This window comes from Bombus pyrosoma, linkage group LG7, assembly GCF_014825855.1.
Source record: "Bombus pyrosoma isolate SC7728 linkage group LG7, ASM1482585v1, whole genome shotgun sequence".
Taxonomy (NCBI): domain Eukaryota; kingdom Metazoa; phylum Arthropoda; class Insecta; order Hymenoptera; family Apidae; genus Bombus; species Bombus pyrosoma.
The window spans coordinates 9,806,956-9,829,209 of NC_057776.1; the positions used below are offsets into that span (position 1 = coordinate 9,806,956).

At 39.9% G+C, this 22,254-nt stretch overlaps 1 protein-coding gene and 1 long non-coding RNA gene across 9 annotated transcripts in view; one reads left to right on the forward strand and one right to left on the reverse strand.

Annotated features, from left to right (window-relative positions):
• The window catches only part of LOC122569165 (cytohesin-1), a 58,873-nt gene that overhangs the window by 6,635 nt on the left and 29,984 nt on the right, over positions 1 to 22,254 (forward strand). For 2 of the 8 annotated variants that reach the window (XM_043729757.1, XM_043729756.1), the window contains exon 3: positions 1,870 to 2,008. The exons of 3 other annotated variants lie outside the window; for them this stretch is intronic. In XM_043729757.1, coding sequence (XP_043585692.1) covers positions 1,913 to 2,008 — 96 coding nt within the window. In that variant the 5' untranslated portion in view covers positions 1,870 to 1,912. Of the gene's footprint in view, positions 1 to 1,869; positions 2,009 to 8,579; positions 9,585 to 22,254 lie in introns of those variants that run through there. 3 more of the 8 variants (XR_006317352.1, XM_043729752.1, XM_043729753.1) reach the window with 3 other exon arrangements.
• Positions 5,513 to 6,285, reverse strand: LOC122569177. The gene is made up of 3 exons (XR_006317353.1): positions 5,900 to 6,285; positions 5,751 to 5,819; positions 5,513 to 5,654 (listed from the first exon to the last, which is right to left on the reverse strand). It is a non-coding gene; the product is annotated as an uncharacterized LOC122569177 (long non-coding RNA).

Consider the following 22,254-nt stretch of genomic DNA (forward strand, 5'->3'; position numbering starts at 1 on the left):
TATAAGCAATGAGGGTAGTTTATAGTCTCGTAGCAATTTCGTAGATCCAAATTTGAAATTTAATATCCAGCTGCAATTAATAATTTGACCGTTTGAATAGGTCTGTAAAAATGAAAAATCCGTGGGACAAAGATTAATGCATGTCTTTTTTAATAATGATAAGCTTAATAACATATGTTTGAATGGTAATGTAGTCGTTACTAGATTTCTATGTTATCGATTGCTTAAGTTCACAGTCGCGAACTATGAGGGCGCCACATACGCAATTTATCTTATGTTTGTAAACATGAATTCTGAACTTTCTTTTTTCTTTATTATGTAAGACAGTCTGAAGTCGTGATATTAACTGACTTTGAACACGGATCATCAAGTTCATTCGAACAATTCGCATATACACATATGTTATCAATGAGTAACGTAAATAATTACCTATCATTTGTATTCCTTATTTAGTATGAAATATGAATGGAATATTCCCTTTACATAAGGAAAACATTGTATCTTAATTTTTAAATCAGTATTTCGCAAACTATTAAAAGACACGAAAAATATTTTAACCTCATATGTATTTGCATGTAATCGTCGGAGAGTTCATAACCTCTAATATCGAATCTTAAATATTTTTTGCACAAACTTCTCATAATTCACAATGTGTTTCATATTGTATGTAATTTTGATAATTACATTCGAGCATAAACAAGACACGTTGATAGCTGCAATAATGTTTCATAGAGGGCAAATCCAATGATTCTCTTTTTTTATCTGTAGTTACGTTGTTGGGCATCGTGTTTACCTTATGGTCGAACAAATGACCGACGGCCTAAAAATTCCTGACTGTTATCTATCTTTGGCGCTTGGCACGCGCGTATATCTGCCCTCACAAAAATTCCAGGATGTCGTCTTTATGATAAAACGTTTCCGTGATAATTGATAGGGTTCTCGTTTACTTATACATACGTCCCGTATAATTTCTCTAAAATAACAAACACGTGCGCGCATGCGCATTTCATGTTGCGACGCGTCTGAGGGAAAAGGCAAATATCGAAGAATATAGAGTAACGTTAAAGTTTCCGACGTCGGAAATTAATCTATTAACACTGTCCCCATAAACGAGTAATTGATTTTGATCGACCTAATTAAAAAGTTTGATGGATGAGTTTCTTCATGCTAGTGAGGTCGAGGAGTACCAACGATATTGACGTATAGCATCGAGTTTTTGATAGTTGCCGGAACTAAGTTCTTAAGCATTATGATCGAACATTAATTCAGTTCCTGCAAATATTTACAAAACATAACATGCGTGTGTAGTCTACTTTATCAGTATCTATTTATTTCGTACAGAGATCTGTATCATTTTCTAAGCATCTTACCGATCGAAACTGAGAAATTGGCCACGAGGAATCTCAGTAAAAATCTCCTTGCGATTAAGTTACCATTGACATTTCGCGGGTTTCATCTTTTGTTTAACGTAATTAAACGTAAATCAAGGTATCGTTCAGTCGCGATAACACTCGTAGGGGCTCTTCGCGTAACCGCAACAAGGTTGCAGCTATCAACAAAGGATTCGGCACGATACGCGTCGCGTGTCGCGTTACGTTCCCTTTCAGTTCCAATTACAGAGACATCGGTGCGCTGGTAGATATCGATTATCCCTAAGCTTTTCATCGTTTCCGTTTCTATTGATCTCGCGCGTACGCCTTTCATTCAACGTGTTCCACGGAGCGATAGACGAAGCAAACGAGTGTAAACACGATCGGCAAAAGAGAAAAAAGAGAGTCGACTAGATACGTAATCGGTAAAGTCGCACGCTGAATATCCTCAGTGTTTCTTGCGCTCGTTGGTCTTCCTAAATGGATTTAATCGATCTAGCGGTCCGTCGTCTGATCCATGTGGATCCTGACCCTCGACATCCATGACGTCAAGCTCTCGTTGTGGCGGCGGACGAGGATGGCTCTGCTGGTGCTCGTGCTCCGTTATCTGGTTCTGCCCTGGCAAACGAGCTCGAAAGGTGAATTTCGTTCTGATAAAGCTTGTTTGGATACGATTTCCTGGTGCTCGTTTTATGATGCGTGTGTGTGTGTGTGTCTGGTTTTCCTATTGACAGCGTGTTTTCGTCATCACTCTACTGTTTCTATAATTTTTGTTTTGTTCAATATTAATTGCGAAGGAAAGGCAAGTTTATATCTTTTAGTCTAATTTTGATTACTAATCCATCGAGTGTATTAAAATCGGTCTGAAATCGATTGGCATTCAAGGTCACGGTTTTAACCTTTTAAGAGATCAGAAATAATCATATTTTTCGAACTTCGACTTAAAGATCATGCTCTTTTGTACTGGACTTTTATATCAATTCGATATGGAAGGATGGTTGTCCGTGGATCTTGATCGGCAAGTTGATTTCGGACGAATCGTGTCGGCTACGGCTTTAGCTATTGCGTTAAATAACAAAACATGAGGACGAAGTATTCAAAGATATACGGAGACAAGGACGATGCAAGAGTCAATCAGTGACGATTATATTGAAAATTGAAATCGATCTGGAAACGAAGCAGCGAGCGAATAAATCATAAATATTTGGCTAACTTTGAGGTCGTTCTCGAAGTTGCTTATTACTCTAGCGATGCAAATAGAATCGTTCTCTGCGATTTCCGCGTGTGGATGAATGACGAAAGCCTCGTGCAATCGCATCGGCATGCGATTATCATGATATCACAAAATCTTAACGCGTATCGATATATCTATCCCCGAAAATGTTTTAATTAATTTCTACCTTATATCTATATACATTTCAACTGCCTTCCAAGCATTCTAATCTCATTTTTGCTTATTTAACATATTTGAAATGTGAGATAAAAACGGACGAACCTAAACGCTTCGGTTTGAAAATAACCGTCTACGACTGGCGTTTGTTACAAAGTCATGTTAGTAGACCTGTTGATTCCAGCGTTCTTCGTTGACCGATTCGTACAGAAAACGTACTTAGAAAGTTCAATTTGCACGCGTCTCGGTCACGGAAAATATGAAAAGCGAGGAATGGGAATCGGGTCAGTGGGCCTCGAAGCGACTGCTGCGATTTTATTAGCCGCGATGGATAGTGAATACCGAGGAAAAAAGAACTCATTTTTCTCCCACCCCCGCGATATCTCCGGCTCATCTCGCGTCCGATTCTTTCCGATTTCTCTATGCCGTAGTTTCAAAAACTTTCCCTCGACTTCGCTCGCTCTTGGAAAGTCGCCACTTTCGATTTTCTTCTAGGTAACCGCAAAATTTTGCTTCACGCGTCGTTGCCTGTCGTGATTTCGAAAAAATAAAATTGGCAAATTCATGTACCGAAGTCGAAGTTTCTAGAAACATTTGCAGTACGTGTTCGAACGTTTATACATCGATCGAATATTTCCTAGGTTCCAAGACATTTGAGTTTCATGCGAATTGCGTATCGTTGCAGTTATTGTGTTTAAGATAGATTACCAGCTTAATGCAAAAAGAAAGATTTCGTAACTTTAGTTTTGTTTTCACGGAACGGGGCAAACGGGGCAAACGAGGCTGATACGATCGTTGCACTCAAAATGCCGTATGCAAATCAGTCCAAGTGCCTCCTTATCGTTGCTCGCACGTTCTTTTATTTATAAGGCAGCTAGCTACGGTTAGCTGCATCGTTTCCATTAATAATTTGTTCCCAGATTACCGAGATTGATTACGTAACGTGATGTAACAGTTTATTTTATCTAGAATTTTCACTCTCTCTGATGGGTCGTAAGAAAAGTCGATATTAAGAGAGTAAAAGAATTAAAAAAATTATCGCGAAAAGAAGATTTTTCAATCGAATATCGTTATTCGAGGAATTCACACAAAATCGAATGTTATATGACATGACAAGATGCGTGTTTTCCGTAGCTGGATGAAGAAGATTAATTTGTCTTGACGTTGATAATATTCTCGTACGATACATGGCTCTGAAGCAGTAGAACAGCTGCGCAGAAAATAATAATTTTGCAAACTGTTCGTTGCTTGAAGCAATCGTATTACACCTTCGATGGAGCATTTCCTCGATCTCAAAACTTCAGAAGAAAATAGGAATTTCTTGCTGTTGATCGACGTAAAGTTAATAAAGTTGTGTATGCATGAAACTACGTTACCATCGGAGGATGTGATTGCAATCAAACGTGTCTATTTTTACCTGTGAATTGAATAGCTCGACGACGACGACGACGACGATATGATTACTTCCGAGAAATTGTATTGCGCGATGGTGCAAGAAATTATTCGTACAACGAAGGTCGTTTGAAGATAGAACTCCATTGATGGAGTAAAATAATAGAGAAGAGGGAAGAGGGAATTTCTCAAAAAATTAAACAGGATTCAAAAATATGCGAGAAAGGTTTTTCACAAGTTCTGATATTTTTCTCAAATTCACGAGTCACTTTAACGAAGTCATTTCTTTTGATGACCATTTAATGCGACGGCTTAAAAGAGAATAAATCGTCAAATTACAGTGACAAGCACCCATTAACATATCAGTGCAATAACTAGTAGATGTGTTTCGCGGTAACGCTAATAGGTAACGTGAGTCATAGGGCGTATCCTTTCGCGCGTATAATAATTTTCACAATATAGCAAAGCTCTAAATTAAAGCAGTACTGGATTGATGCATCGATAAATATCAAGGATCGTACAAACTGGACTACGTTCGTAGTAGTCTACCTTCTTCAACAGAGACTGAATCAAAGCTAATGCCAATTCGGTTAACAAGTTCGTGGACTGGTCTCTTGGCATATTATTAGTCGATATTCTTATTCTATTGTACCGTATTAGTATACAGACCTCGTGCAGATTCAGCTTCCCACGGTGATCAATCCACGGACATGTCTAAATCTATACGGAGCGTCTCACGCAACCGGGTCAAGCCAGTGTTAAAACGGCAGGAAATAAAAAGAATTTAATTAGGAAAAACGTAGTGATTTTGAGTGATGCATCACGCGATGCATGTGTCTTCTCCGAAAGTGGAGACGTTCCAAATGTTTCAAGGTTGCATTTATTTTCTTAAATGGAACTCTACATTTTGTCATACATCGTTCGATGCATTTTTTAATTCTCTACGAAAAAAGCAAAACAATAAAGTAAAATAATATTAAAAAAGATTACGGATTTGTATACATAATTTTGTATCGGCTAGGAATCGTTCTGGAAAATTCAATGATGTATCTGGCGGTGGGAACTATGACGAGTTCGTGATGGAACGCGAGTAACAGCGAACTCTACATCGTTGACCGGCATATGGCATCCCCTGGGACTGAAAGAGCAAAATTCATGACACTCGTGCGTGCACTTTCGTTGAATAACGACACCCGCTTGCTTGTATCGTGATTTCGTGGAATTATTTAAACCTGTGAAGTTGCTTGTTAATGGGTCATTAACAGTGTAACGCCTGCGCGTTGGTTTTATTGAGAAAATAGACTCGTTTGTTTTGTTGTTTTCTGTCGGTTAGATTGTGTCCACGGTTATCGCATAACTGGGAATCCTGCCAGCGGTAATCACTTTTACCATTCGAATTACCCTTCTCCTGAACGCACTTTTATTCATCCCGAACCTTTTTACTTTGTTTTCCTTGGGTGTCTGTTCTATTATTATTTCGTCGTTGTAATTGAGATTGACGACTGAAAAACGTATACCCAGAAAAAATAAAAACGTGTATTCCTCGTTTTACCAAAGCTTCGCTTCGGATGATAAACTTTTTATTCGTTCTTTCTTACCGTTTTGTTACCTGTGTTTGATTGAACTTTTTCCTTACTTGCATTCCATCAAAATAAAAAAGCGTCTCGCTGTAAATAATATGATATAAATAATATGTATTCCGAGACGACGTTCTATACGTACATTCTCATTATTCCACTGTACGTACATGTCTATATGCTAACACAATCGATACTTGAAAACCATCCAGTACGAATTGGAGAAAGGACCATCTCGTTCGTTACGTCTTCCTATTCCATGCAATCCATACGTATGCGATTTAGAAAATATCGAATTGCGAATTCTGGTAAAATGTAGTGCGAGTCGAGCAAAACAAATGCGGGCGTGCGCGCGCATCTGCGTAACCGTCACGCGATAAACGCGTGCACGCCTGGTTAATCGTCTCGTCTCGTTCACGATGCAGCTGTAGCAGGTGCAACGACGACACGTCGTTGAATCGCGTTTAAACACGGTGATCGAATCACCGAATCGATCACTTCGAGGAGATATCGTTTGCAAATGCGAATGAACGCTTGTTCGCTGCGTCGCAATGTTGGGCTGCACGCGTAATCTGTTTCTCGTTCGATTTTTCGTCTCTGGTTGGAGTGGGGAAAGAATCGTCAGCCGATAAAGAAGAGAGCAAACAAAGTCGAACGTTTCTTCCGTTCGCTTCTTCTAGCCGTGAATCGTGAATCACGTGGATGGAATTCAATTCTTTTCTGCGACAAGCAGATTTCGTGATCAGCAATTCGGCAATGAATTCCTCTTTCTCTTTGCATTTCGTCCCACGACGATATTTATCAGCCCCGTAGAAGTAGAATCCGAATTAGAGTAGGAACACGTCGTTATTTACGAATGGAATACGCATCTGAGAAACGGTGAATTATGGGATGTTTTGATTTACATTGTAATTCCGTCGATAGAGCTGCTAGCAGTTTTATTCTATCTACAGCTTCGACTTTCCGCGTCATTTCCCAATTACGCAGTAATTAATCAACGAGCTATGTATTTAGTTACTAACTATTGGAGAAGCGCGTCATTTGTCGACACCAGCGCGCATTTTCGTATTTTTTTCATTAAGATGGATAGTAACGAGCGAGATCTATGTGAGTTATATTTGATAATTTTCGCAGCATACGCAAATTATATTGCTGACCGTTGAACCAACGGGACCGAAGAAACGATAATCCGCGTCCGAATGAACCCCACTTTGTTATTTAATTTAAAATTTTTTATCGGTGTTTTTTAATATGCTTGATGCGGTTCAATGGATACTTGACGTCGAATTCGATAGCAAGAAGCAAAAGGAGTCTCATCGAGTATCATGTTTTTCGCGGGAACGTTCTATGTTTAATTTTCAATTTTGTCATTGTAAACAAAATATATACATATTAATATGTAGAAAAGCGTAATCGTTCGATAAAATTCCGTTTCAATGGACGAGATGGCTACTTTAAATAGAACCGTACATTGACGTTCAAGCGAGTGCTGTATATAGCTAGGCGAAATAGCGTGGTAACCTAAGTAACGTGAAAGTTGGGTGAAATAATTTGTCGAAGAAGCCCGGACGAGTAGATAAAACGGTCACATTGAACCGTGGCCTGTCAACGCCCTGCTCGACACTCGAGCGCCTCCAATTGATAAGCAGTCGGCGAAATTTCAGCCTGCCTCGTTCTCCGAAGCATTCTTTTCACGATCTTCGGCAAGTATGCGTGCTAGAGTGTCCACTTGGTGTTGCCTGTATGTTCGACGTTCGAATGAAGTATTCCTAGAAATACAATTTACAATTTTGGCCGATTACGATATATGTATATATATATATATTCAGTAGACACTTTGAAACTATAGCTTTTTGACAATACATCCAAAAATTTCATCTCGAACAGAGTCTATTTCTTTCTTTTTTTCCTTTTGATTTATGCGAACCTGTTGCAATGAAACTTGCAAAAAATATAACTCGCCATAAAAAATACCTATCGTTCTTCAAGTATTAATCTTTTGAAAAGTACTGCTCTCGGTATATTGTAGCGTGTTAAAACGACCGAAATTAGGTTCCTGAAGTCTTTTGGTAATGAGGAGATACTGCATCATGCAATTGAGAAATTTCCGCGGTCCGCGCGCGTGCGTTCGCTGCCTTTTTAAACCTTACTTCACCCATGAAGAGTAGGATCGGTTTGACCTCATACGAGAGCCACCGCAAACGTGGTATAGTGTACAGGCTGCTCCTTGCAATTGGAGTGGCTCGTACTTCATTTTCGCGATGAACGGGAAAAAACCCTTGGCAGAAAAAAGAATGAAACCGTAGATCGATTCAGGAAAATTCAAGTTGTATCGGTTTTATTTCTTCCGTAGGTGGATGTGTGCAAGATGCAACCTTGCTCGTTTTCTATTCTCATGCTGCATACGTCTGCGATTGCGTATCGCGCGTAAAAAGAATTTTTAATTAAATTGTTCTTTACATAAAAATTTCCATGCACTTGAGAAAATAAACAAATCGTGGAAATGAATACTTCGTGAAAAACAAAGGTCAATATGATTAATTGGGATTCACGTATCTGCATGTTACTGCGCATTATTACTGTATACATATTTACCAAGCAGCTAACCGATAGAGCGTATTTAACGTTTTTAATTTAGTATTGTTTTATTTCTTATATTTTAAATACATAAATAAGCGATTCATCAAACGGTTCTAATAATATTTTCTATGCATTTGTCTTTATTTAGAAGAAAGCTATAAGCTATATCAGTTACGAGAATCAGCCTGTATTCGCACACGCGTGACTGAGTTCACGATGCGTCCACCACGAGGCGCCAGCGCGTTTCCAGCGCGACCGTTTACTCTAGCTCGCGGTCGCGAGTCGCACGGCAGCCGCTGCGTGAGGTGGATCGTTCTTTATCCCGCAACATCGTGATCTCAGCTAACCCGATACAATCGCGGTCTCCGGTCAAAATTACGCTGATATCGTTGTTGCTATCGGAGAGAGTCGACTTTAAAAAGATAAAACGATCGTGCGACAGTGTTTTTTTCTAAATTTCGCGGTAGCTTTAAATTGCTCGTATCGTCTCGCGTGACAATTGTCATTCCAACTTATCAGAGTTTATCGATGTTAAGTGATAAATAAGGTTTAGTAAAAGATCCTACTTCAGACTCTTACTTTGTTCACCGATATTTTCATCGATAGACGAGTGAACATTATTTGATCAGGAATTTCGAGACGTGTTTCTAAATTTTAAATGCGTTTATCGATAAATTATCACGTGTAGTGGCCAATACGCGTCAGTGAAACATCGATCGTGGATCGATCGAAAGATACTAATTTTGAAGGAATTGCATCACTGATTCAGGGTCGTTGAACCGTTGAGATCTTTGATCTCGCGTGTCGACAGTTTCTTTCGACAAAGGATCACGTTTACTCGAGTACTCGTAACGCGAGCGATCGTTTTTGATCGCGTTAACGATCGGTTAACGATAGAAGCGTATGTCAATGTCACCCTCGAGATCGAACGGCCACAGTGTCGCATGCAGCGCATGGTGTCAGAAAGTGTGGTTAGGTTGTTCCTGAAAGTATCACGGTTCAGGAGAAGTGAAGGGAGCCGAGTGGAACGAATTCCATTGGTTTGTGAAGTTTGGCAACGCGAACTCGGTGCCAAGCATGATTTTCACCGGCAGGTCGGTGGACGCCCTCGACGAAGTTCGCGGTAGCAACGTGCAGACGGACAACCGTCGGGACGTTAGCGCCGTCGCCATAGCCGCAGGATGGTTCTCCAGTTTGCGCAGACCCGGCAAAAGAAACAAGAAGGGCTACCAAAAGCAGGCCAAGAGCACATGGGACCTTAGCACATTATCTATGGTTAGTTGAACGTTCTGTCTGGCTGCACTTACATCCCTCGAATGATTTACGCGTCCCACTTGAAATTCCCTTACATGTGCCTTGCTCGGTTTGGCAGGGGCGTATTTTCCAAGACTTTTTTATTTTATCAAAGATTCGATTTATCTTATTTATCTTCATTTATATTTTCTTTTATTTACATTTACGTGCGAATAAACGAAAACGATGTGCAGATATTCATTGATGCGCTTTGTGTTTACAAAGGGTTTTTAGAAACTCCCGCCTATTTCTGAATCGTAAACACCCGCTTTGATCATCGAAGTAAGTACGTACATATATCGCTACACGATAACGTGAAACTCTATACGTGCATGAAGTGCAGTCGAATCATAGTCAGCGATGTCAACACCTCTTCTTAACATTCTTCTTTGTTTATTTACCTTCTTGAACACGCGAACAGCTCCTGTCAAGCTTAAAGTCAGTCGATCAGAGAAAATAAGGATATCTCTGTTTAAGTGGCATACGGTTCCTGAAAACTTCCGAAAACGATCGCAAGATGTCGAATTTATTTGAGCAAATGTCAGTGATTAATCGTTGCGTGAAAAACCGCGGTAAAATTTTGAGGTTATGCGCGGTTGCTTCGAGCGACTGAAACTCAAACAAGAAACTGCGATCGATCGATGTATGTGTCCGATCTCGACGATCGGTAATTGAAAAGCCGCCAAAATGCGCTTCCTAAATAAATCGTGGACGTTATTAAGAACAGAGAAACGATGTAAAATAAGAGTACGGTGGCGCTCTGGAGTTGGCTGACCAGCCAAATTTATTTCTAGGGACTTAACACTGATGAAGCCAATTCGACGTACACTTACACTCTCGAAACTTGTTTTCATTTCTATAAGAATAAATTTAATTCTACCTCAGTCGACTAATAAAACGCATAACTCTTGGAGTATAAATTTTAGGTATTTATGAAAAATTTAGAGCCAGATATATTATATTAGCCAGGTATATATTATGAGAAAATACGTAAAATACGCAACGTAAAGTACTTGTCATGGTATTTTGAGAGATGAGCGAAACAATTTTTTATTCAATCTTCATTTCTTCAAATTTATTTGAGATGAAAATCTGTTGAATCACGTGTCTACAATTCCTACGTGTTTAAGAATATTACGTACGTGAGAAATGTGTTTGTAATTTTTGGAGGGAATATGCTCGATGACGTTCGAAGTCGGTAGACGAAATCAGTAAGTCCATCTGATCGCGTTCCGTGAATCAGACTTGTTATTTTCTAAAAAATGCCAAAGTTCTTACGCGCGAACATAAACGCGAGAAGAAATAAAAGGATGACACGTTCCTATTTTGCATATCGTTTCAACAAGAAATGTGTAATTTGCGAGACACTAGCGAGACAAAGTAATAACAGCAACCATAAAAAGAAACGATTTCGAGAATAAATGATTTGACGAAGTGTTGTTTGACAATTGATGTTAGATACACACCACGTAAATAACATTTGTTTGCAATACAAGTAGTATATCTTTGGTGTACCTTGGAAGCTGTACAGCTGACAAAGCAAACTACGCATTTTTTACTTGTCTTATTACATTGCTCTTCTCGACGATAATGCATGACCACGTCGTGTACACAAAGTACAAAGATCAATAAAGTTTCGATAAACGTTTCTACACACCAGTAACAAGGTAAAAGCAGGCTGGTAGAAACTATAGAATTGCATGGCCTTCTGTATTCTTAGGTCTGCGCTACTGAACCAAACAAATAGGTTCGCCAAAATTTGTATCGTATCTCTGTTGCAAAGGCAGTGTTCAATTTTATAATGCTTCGTCTAACGATCGTGAATTTTCATCTTTTGATCATAACGATCGTTTCTTTCAACGGATCTTCGCCGAAATAGTTGTTTTCTTCCGTGAAACAAAAGCGTTTCTGTATGAATGAATTAAACGAGTGGATAACACCGTGTCTCTGTAAACAACGACGTGATTCGATCGTTTACAATGGCACCGAGCTTCTTTCGCATTCCTGACGAAAATATCATTCCATGATGTTCCTGACGTCACGAATCGAAGATCGTACAGACGAACCAAGTCAGGGTGACTTATTTATAGAGAGAATCAGGATACGAATGGAGCTTACGTAAATAGGCGGCCATTTGATGCAGGGTTGCTTTGATCGTTGAGCTAATCGCAACCCTGCGTTCCATTCTCCCATTCTATTACGCAGCCAATTATAATTATTCTCGATATTTCGTTCGTAATGTCGATAATTACTTTTTTACATTTTATTTGCTTACAGTGATCAGAAAATTGCTGGTTGTACAGTAACGGATTCGCAGAACCGCAATCTAATTGTATAAGTTCTTAACGAAGTACCAGTAGATAGTTGAGTCAGCTTTTCGTGAAATCGCGATAAAAGGATGATACATATCTTTTCGATGAGAAAATTTCCCATTTTCGTTTTACTTTCAATATTCTGTTATCGTTACGTAATTTCCATTTGATTGCAACGATGCATCTATTCGAGTTCCTAAACAGGAGAACTTTGCTTGTGGCACCAATGATCTACGAACGTATTCGAACAAGTATCGAACAGTGTTGGAACATCTTCGTGAACCTCTGCATAAGTCAGTGATCGAGACGCATCGTGAGAACGGCTAGCAATCGTTGCCATAGCAGGCTGTTAGAGGCTATCAATTTTTACGGTCGCGTCAAATTGCGTGTTCACAGATCAGGCGTCGAAGAAATTTGCCGGTCGCACGACCTTGCCGCAGTGAAATCAACGTGTAACACGCGCGCGCTTCCTAGAGCGATGCTTCCTAGAAATCTTCTTCCTCTATCTCGAAAGACCCGGTGTTACCTCGGTAACGAACAACGCGAAAGCGAGAGAACCGTAATGTCGAGATTTCCATCTCGTATATACCGCTTATCGAGGATTTACGCCGACCTAAATAGTCTCGAATGAAATCCGTGGAATCTTGAATCGCGTACTGGTAATAGAGTTGTGTGTCATTGAATATTTCGCGGTATACGGATTAATCGGAAACCTCCTCGATAAAGGGAAGCAAGAGGAGAAAAGTATCGGTTCTTTCTTTGTCCGTTGCCAGTTTATGGATTTATCGAGTGTATCGTGATACACGTGGAAATTATGTAACATCGTGGCGTTACGTGCGCGGCGGTACACTTTATGATATTAGTTATTCAGCTTGGTGGTTGCCGGCAATATTTTTAGGTTAATGGGGTGCCTCGGTGGCGGTCGGAAAGAGCGAGTGATCCGTGGGGAATAGAAACAGCGACGATCGTTTCAAAGGAAACAGAGAAATTTTGTTCCCTTTCTTTTCCCTTTTCCTTCAATCTCTTTTTGCTTTTTGTATCATTTTTTCTTCTGGCTCTCTTTCTTTGTTTATTGCTCTTTGTTGGCCTGCAGCGTGTTGCGATCGATAAAACTGTCGCATTTATTCGTCGTGGTGCGTGGCGTTAAAACATCGAGTCCTCATAAATCGTCCAACGGGAAAAAGTGTGTCGATCGGTTTCCGAGTTTCACCGTTGTCCGGCGCGAACCTACGCCGCTTTTACATAAATTACATTTCACGACGAGCCATCGGTGCCAATACCGGCATTGTTGCATGCCTCGCGATACAAATACATATTTCGGCAGAGAAAGCTTCTGTCTTTTGTTGTGTCTGCCTCTATATTGGATATTGAGTATTACGTGCTACGATTGCTACTATCGTGCTTGTGATGTGTAGAAAAAAGTAGTCTGAGAAGCATTTGCTCGAGTAATCTTTACCACGTATATATATCGTGATATTAAGTCATTCAGCATTTTAAAGGTCTCTAAGTATAGAAGACACTGGCTGTATGAAATGATTGTGGGTAGGAAGGAAGGCTGTTAACTCTTTTGTTAAAGAAGGTGAGAAGGATAGCGGTCGAGTTTAACGTTCATTGGTAACGTTCTTGGTAGCGTGTGATGTTAAGCTTGCAATTTCATAACAAATTGATCTAACTCGAACGTAAGCACGATTACATCTTTAGATTCGATCAGTTTATGAGTTAAGAGACAATTTCCGCGTTTGGAGTCGTTCAAGTTTCGTCTTTGCTTCGTGTCGAATTATGTAACGCAGCATCGGATCATGGGTCGAGATTTATGCGTGGAACGGTAGATATGTCAAAGTCGTACAGACTTTGTGCAAAACACAGTTCGCGTTTAGATAATCGAACTCCGGAGAAGCGTATAACGACATTGAAGTACTCTATAAACCATTAACTAGTAGAAGTTGATTCGAAGAATATGAATCACGGCTGTCAATTTTTCCTATGACACCTTCTAATAGATAAATCTTTGTTGCGTCCTGACGTAAATCGTACGACAAACAAATCGTTTTATTATGGCGTCATAGTTGGTTATAAAAGCATCAGAATATAGTTGTCTCGCGTCGCATGAAAATTTTATTGCCAGTTTACTACAGCGAGTTCTTATCGGTAGCCATGGCACCTGATTTTACTTGCACGGTTGTTTATCAGTAGAGAACCTTAATCGCCTCGTTTGACGTCAACAGTTTCACGACACCGGCGACGATGACATCTTCTCGTCATCGAGGATCACATAAAGCTAATAAAACAGGGTCGTTGTCACTTCGCGAATGTCCAGTTAAATTGCATCGAAGTAATTGGCTTGAACAAGGTAAAACGGCAAAATCGATTTGACAGGTGAATGTGACAAACGGAATCGCAAGTAATAACTGGAAATCTTGATAAGCATTCCGTTGAATATAAGTTATCTTTTTAATGATCGAACGAGACTGACTCTGGGCGCGCCATAGACGAAGATATTCAAACAGAGACATCGTGTCTCACTGATTACACAGACGAACTATTTTAGTGTGCGAAAGTAATCTCACGTTTTTATTTAAAAGTTTTGTCACATTTTTTCTGCCTACTATTCGTCGCTATCCAATTTTATCAGGACACAACAAGACGTGGCCGAATAAAGGAAGAGGAAGGAGGAAAAGAGGAACGAGAGAGAGAGAGAGAGAGGGAGAGACGTAGTGAACAAAGGAAACAAGTTCTGTTTTAAACGGCGCGATTCCTCTTTCCGCATCCGCTCCGTTTGTTCCCGCCTTTTGCGACCGGCACTCGTGTATCTGGGTTATACGGCTGCTTTTTGGACAGCAAGGGGGAAAAAGAATGTGGTTGGGTGCATGCCAGCCTGGTGTGCGCCGCGACGACGTCGTAGGAGAATGGAACGTGTAATTGGGTAAATACGTGAATGGGAGAATTCGGCGGTGCTAAGATGGTGTCGCGAATCTGAAGAACTGGAGCGCCAACGTCTAGAGACGTAATATAACGAGAACCGAAGAAAATCGTGCTTCGTTGGTGAATTATTTAATGAACGAGTGTAACGCGTAAACGGTGGGGATAGATACTGGATAGATAAGAAAATGAGAAAAGCGAAGGTATGAATAGAGAGACGATGTATGAATTCACAGAATGAAAGGTTCGGAAAGGAAAGAGATTTGCGAAAACTTGAAGTTACAATACGTAGATTATTGTGTACAAAGATGAATGGATTAAAATATACGTGTACTACGTAAAAGCCAGAAATTTCGCAAGAACGTGCTGCGGAAGAGAAGAAGAACGTGTGTATGTTTTTTAAAAGACGTAGATAAAAAGATAAATAAACGTAGATCGAGATGAACAAATAAACAGACTATCGAACGGATGATTTAGTTCATCTACTTTCAAGATTTCCAAGGCTAGAACATATACAAGGCTGTATACATATGATACGACAGTCGGGAACACATTGCGATATTGGCATCTGTTGTAACATCGTACAACGTTAAGGACGACAAAGTTGCTGAGAATAATAATATTCGTGCAACACGATGTGTATTATACTCGGTTTACCGAGTTGTTTTGCCACAGTTGAGCAATAATAGTCGCTCGAAATCTGAACTCGAACCGTGAAAAGTCAAGAACTTATTTACCAGGAGCTTCTGGGAAAAGAATCGCCATTAATTGGCGTGTTATTCGGACCTTGAAATTTGCATAATTCCAGCAATCTATGTAAGCGACCGAGGGTGATTTCGCTTGAACAATATGTTAGCAAGAACATATGGGTCGTGGGGAAAATTATATTTATCTGCAGAACGCACGTAGATGTGTTTACCCTGGTGGAACACGTGTCACTGGCTAACTCTAAACGCGGCATTGTGTTTACAGTGAGACATACATATCGATCTTCTCTTGCTTCGTATGCATACCGCGTATGCATCGACGGCCATTCGGCACCGCGAATAGACCGAAGCGAACTCTGTGACCGGCCGATTCGCGTAGCTTTTAACGCTGCATAGCTTGTACGTTAGAATTCGAAAGTATTTTTTTAAGGTATTTTTTACCTGGTGTCCCTTCTTAATCCTTTCACCGTTGAAGTTATCGTACAGTCACGCCGGAAAGTATAAACTGTCAAGATTTGTTAGGATGGCGCATGAACAAAAATTATGTATTCCCTGTTTTAAAATCCACACAGAGGAAGGGTACATATTAACGAATGGATAAGTAACTGTACACGTAAAGCAACTTCTCTTCGAGTTTTGCAACACAATTATCGTAGTTGGGACATCGTCGTTTGAATTCACGGTGAAAGTGTTAAATAAAAAGTAACGAGCGAGACCAAAGCACGCATAACGACGTTAGAAACATTACAAGAATACTGTTATTATTATTAACTTGTTTTCGAGCAACCGATCCTAGTTGCATTAATTGCATGGTACACGTGGTATTGCTTTCTACCGGAGACCCGCGAGCATTTAATGGACGCCCCTAATGTCGTTTACTAAACCGAGTTTCAACACACGTGTCGGCCTATCAATTTTCAAAGTACATTTTCTCGAAGCTAAATTATCGTGCACGTAAAAACGAGAAAAAGTAGACGAGTAGTGGTAGTTGCGAATCATAAAGAGGACAGCAAAGTCGTAGGAACGATCGTTTGCGATTCGAAGAGTCATTCGTCATCCATATTTACAGAACGCTGATGGCTAATGTAATAGGACGATTGAATGGAAATATATTTCCGCAAGGATGCGATTACTCGGTTAAAGCCAATGCTGGAACCAAATAGGGATTACTCGGTGAAAGCTTAACTCAACGGACATTCGGGATACTTATCGATTAATTAGGTCCGGGTACTTAAGAAAATTGCAATGGACGAATTTATTGGCGCGTGATGTGCCGCCGTAACCCGATCGTGGTACGATAATAATCGAAAAGCTAACAAACCTCGACGACGATTGTTGAATTAATGACTAATGGGTAACTCGAGTATAGAGGTTCCTTCTGGGAACGCGATTCGCGGCTAACTCGGTTCTCCCGTGTGTTTGCACATTACACAGTCGTCTGTCGAACGATTGTACCTATCTACTTTTTATAGCTGTTTCTGAAGGACCGAGAAGTCGTTTGCGATGAGTAAAAACGTCAGGGTTACTTTCAGTCAGAGCATCTCTGTATGCAGTTAGGCCTCCACAAGTTGATCTTCATGGTGATCGATCAGTTGATCCATCTACGTAAGCCTTCCCTGATTTATTTGACTCGATCAAGTTACTGTGTCATAGTAAACTGGGTTTTCCAAATACACTTTGATATTATTTCATTATTGACTTGTCTGACAAGTGAGTGAAATTGATGAATTTCGCTTTAACTTGCTGTTAGCTTCTCAATTTCATTATCCAGATACATCGGTGGTCTGTAGTTTCAAAAGAGACGAATAACTTATTTTTATGTGGTTTCTTTATCACAAAACTTTTTGTGCATGAAATTACAAAATAAAATTACTGTAATCACTCTTTCGGAAGTAAAGTAACGGATAGGCTGCTGATCTTTCTGCACTTGTGCGAAATTTAAAAGCACGAAAATGCAGAGAATGCATATAATATGCAAAGATATATAAAATATCTAGAATACTCTCTGTAATACCTAACAGATGAAAGAAATTTCTGTCTAAGTTCCTTTCGTTCCATCGCAAACGTAAAAATACGAATATGCGTAACTAGCCACGATCTAACGTTAAATATATCCAAGTTAGAACGCACCAGTTCAAAGGGTCAATGAGAATCATCGACCGCTACGATTTTCTCGCGAATGCGTTCATCGGTTTAGCTTCGATAAGACACGAGGTGAGCTTTGTGGTTGGAAGAGTAGTAGGTCGGTTGAAGATCCGATACAAAAGGTTTTCGTCCTATTAAAAGGAAGCCTTAAAAAGTCGGAGTCATCGTCCGTAACGCGAGCACGAGTAAGAAAAAGAGGCAGAAAAGCAAAGATAGACATCGAGAACACTTTTATACATCATTTATGGGCTAGCTTCCCTTTCTTTCGCCGATTCATAATTTCTGGAGTGTCGCCAGGTCCGCGCGTTCGGCCCTCTTTTTAATAAAAGAAATCTCTGCTAGTATTAAGGCAGTTGGATGCCTTCCAATTACGCTTCCCGCGTCCTCGGCCTTGCTGGACGCGTGCGAACATTAACATCTCTCACGCCCACCGATCGACTTCAAAGATTTCCGCCGTTTCTGTCTCTCTTTCAACTAATTGGGACATCGATATTCTTCGGATTACCTCGATTTAGTGACTCACTGTCAGAAATAAATAATGGAACGCTACCGGTTTAGAGGGCAAACTTTCAACGCGTGGGAGGAACCTCGCTGTTGTAATGTGCGTTTCATTGAGGTGTTGATACGAAAACGCCCGAACGAATCGGTGGAAAACAAACCCACGCGACGTTCTTTTCATCGATATTCCATTGTATTTTGATTGAAAATGTTCAAGAGACTACGGCGATTAAGAGATTACCGTGTACTGCTTATCAGTTTGCTACTGGTAAAAAGATTAAAAAAAACATCTGTTGTCTTACGCAACAGATAGTTGTACGCGAGTACCGCTACTATTAGAGATATAATAGCGAATAGTGGTAAATATAATGGTGCAGGTGTTTTGCAAGTGTCGCGATGGCGTCTGCGAAGCAAGGTTACAGAATCTGACAAACAGGCGATCAAAGAACGAATGAACCGTAGACGCAGCTGCCGTTGAATATTCTATGTCGTAAATGGTATCTATGAACTCTTTCAGGGTAACGAACGATTATTGAAAAGTCTCGTTGTGACTTTGTTATCGTAGCGCAAAGACTGCTTCTCTCGATTGTAAATTATTTGGAATAGCACAGACATTTGCGAAGAAGATACACACAGCTGCTTTGGAGTATCAATTGTCGACTGTAGTCGAGGCATTGGTCTCGCCATAGTGGTTGGTTATAGTCGATGCCAATAGTCGTTCAAACTTCGAACACCGATCGAATGGAATGAAAAACGAAAAATTCAGACTTGAGAAGAAAATGCGTTGCGAAGTATCGTTGAACGTTTAAATGGCGGGAAAACTTTAGCGAAATGGTGAACGTTCTAATTTAATTGGAGGACGTAATAACACACAGGCGTCCGTTCGACCCGAATTTCCTCTCTCGCTTCCTTTCTTAAGGCCAAGGACTGTTAAGGCTTCCGTTATGACGTGAAATGCAAAGGGCATAGACAAACCTAGTCGTTTGGGTATACACAGAGCTTGGCGGTATAATAAGGCTTGTTTAAGCTTTCTTGCGCGTTACACATACACTATGTTCCTTCGTTGGCGAACTTCTGTTTCCTCAGAACGTATCCACCTTCTCTAAACGAACATCTAGTTCTCCAGGATTTACATCCTTATGCATGTTGAAATGAAATGCACGAATTATACAAGCAACGTTCGCACTCACAACGTTCGTCTATAAACGATCGTTATTTCGAATATGTTTCGTAAATGGATGCAGCGTACGCTCTTGCAATAGTAAACGTTGAAATTTAAATTTCATATACTGAAGGACGTTTCAAGGTTATATCGATAAGCATGCTTAAAGGCATGCATAACTATCGGCTTGTGTAACATTGCAACTTCAACGTTGAAATTCAGGTTTTCAGCTTTAACGAAGTCTCAAGATAGTATCGACGAGAGCATTGATTGAAGAAACGTAAAAATATAATTGTAGGTACGATACGTATGATCACTGCAAGGTTCAGACTCAGTATGGCAATTTTAAATTCGCAATTCGCAGGAATACTGGGTTGCGGACAGATTTTTAATAAAATAGTAGCGATACGCTATAATGACTCTCGTTCGAAGATTTCACATGCGTTACACGTATCTTGCCATACAGAGGTAAATTTTCATGCGTATTCTTCGAATCGTTCGTCACTCATGTTAATAGTCTAATATAAGCATTCGCTCAATCCTCGATCGCTCGTTCCATCACTCCTACGCACTACACTAAAAAATATGATAATCTTTTTACATCATACGATATTTCGGTTTCTCTCTTAAAGCAACAACGCGACTACTTTTGAATCGAATTGTTTCACGGTACTGCGAGAAACGTGTATCATCCGAAAGAGGAGGAACCAGATGCAGACGAAAGGGTTATAAATACGATTCGTAAACGAGCGAGAATTCATTCATATCAGCGAGAAGACGACGTACGAAAACGGTGGCGGAAGAAATCGAAATTGCGTTACAGGCATCGATGAATCATTCGTTTAAATAGCACGCGCAAATTCCATCCCTGCAAACTCGCATACCGTTCGAATCTGACGCACCTTTCTCGCACAGAGAACTATTCTTATCGCTGAAATTCGATTGTTCGTATGCCTGCTTTTCCATAACGAAATATAACACGACAGGGTTACTTGAGTAAGTAAGCAAGTATTATATGAAAATTAATAAAGCTAATAAATTATGATAATTACAAATGAGGATATCAATGTTAGTTCAAGAAACTTATTTTTGATGAATGATGAATACAAAATATATCCTTGAAGAAACCCGTAATCGTCGTCGACTTGTCAAGGTATAATATGTATTTCGTTGCTTATCACGCTACTAACAACGAATTAAATAGTCCATTTTCAAATGAAAATCGCTTAAAAGTCGTTCATAGCCGAGTTTGGTGTATTACGAAGAAAATCGCTTAATTTGATTCAAATAACTTGCCCATCCTACTTTGATCGAGCGGTGTTCCCATTTTATTTGAAAAAAATGGAAGAAAAAAAAAAGAAAAAAGAAAGACCGTTTGCTGATTATACGTGGTATGCCATTCTTCGCCGCCGGAAGTTTTGCAGTTCCATCGAGAGCGATTCTTATTTCCGTCCGTCAGGATCGTTTCCTTTTGTCCTGATTTGCGTATCCTGCATCGAGCGTATCGCGCTATCAGGTCATAGTGGTTGGGGCAAATTTTATAGCGAACTATGAAACGGAAACGAGCATGTGCGATTGCTTCTATGTTTCATCAACGGCAAGGTTAAATGCGACCGTTCGAGTATGATCGAACAAACGCTTCCGCGAAAAATGACTAATTGCGATTTTTTTTTTTAGCAAAGGCAAAACAAAGTACTTCCTACATTTGCACAGTTAAAGAGTAATTAATTCTATGATGTAGGACGCCAACTTAGAAAACGTGTCACACCCTCCTCCTACTTAAGGCTTAACTGTTAGGGCTAAAACTGCAGTTGCAACTCGTTATATCGCGATGTATGTCTACGATTGTAAGTTGCAAGTTCGCGTAACGAAGTGGAGCGCTACTTTTAGTTGCGTGTTCCCAAGAACTGAAGCGATTTACGATTTTCTCCTTGTAAAATTTATGTTTGTAAAACTGGTATATATTTCCATCCATCTTTTTATAATTAATCAGATTTCACTCATTAAGCCTATTTTTATCGCGCGTTACGACGCTGCAGCATAACGTTCAAAGATTATCGATAATAGGAAAGCAATGTTAATGGTAGCTACGATAAAACCGTAATAACCGCGTTTGATAATTTCACTGGCGCAGGTGTCGGGTTAATTACAACAGAGTACACGAACGATGGTTATAATTGAGCGTAGAACGGCGTCGTTGCGCGTTGCAGCGTATAATTTCAATCAACGTATTCGAGCAGCCTTGCTAGAAGGTGAAACCACTAAATTCAAAAGCAAAATCGTTCTTTCTGTCGTTCCAGCTGAAAAAGACGCGTTAACAGCTCGTAATTCCATTAGTACCGTTTTTAATTACCGTGACGACTTGTAACGTCTGCGGTAAGCGTCTTTCTCTCTCTCTCTCTCTCTCTCTCTCTCTCTCTCTCTCTCTCTGTCTTTTTCTTTTCTCTTTGCTTTTTGCGATCAGGAAAAAGTTAATGGGATAACGAGGACCTCTAAAAATCACATGCTAAAAAATGTGCTACTAGTAGTTATTAGCCCATCGTTATTTCTAATGACGTTAAATGTTACGGTGTCACGCTAATGTTAAACGAATTTAATTTCACGCTATCACGAACCATTTTCTTATCATCTTGTATTAGGTTAATAGGTGTGAATGTGATTTATATGTACGACTGTCACGATAAAGTTTGAAACAAATCTGGGTTCATTTTTTCCGTCAGAAGCGATCGTTCGATCGATCTTCAAAGGACAAAATTTATCGTGAAACGAGAAACGCATGCATAAAGTATTCAGAAAAACAAAAGAAAAAATAGAAAAAGAAGATAAAAGGTAGTTACGCGATCTAATCACTGAAGTGTGTTTCCACGACGCATTTTCCGGCAGCGGAGCTCCGTGTCCAGCTAGATGAA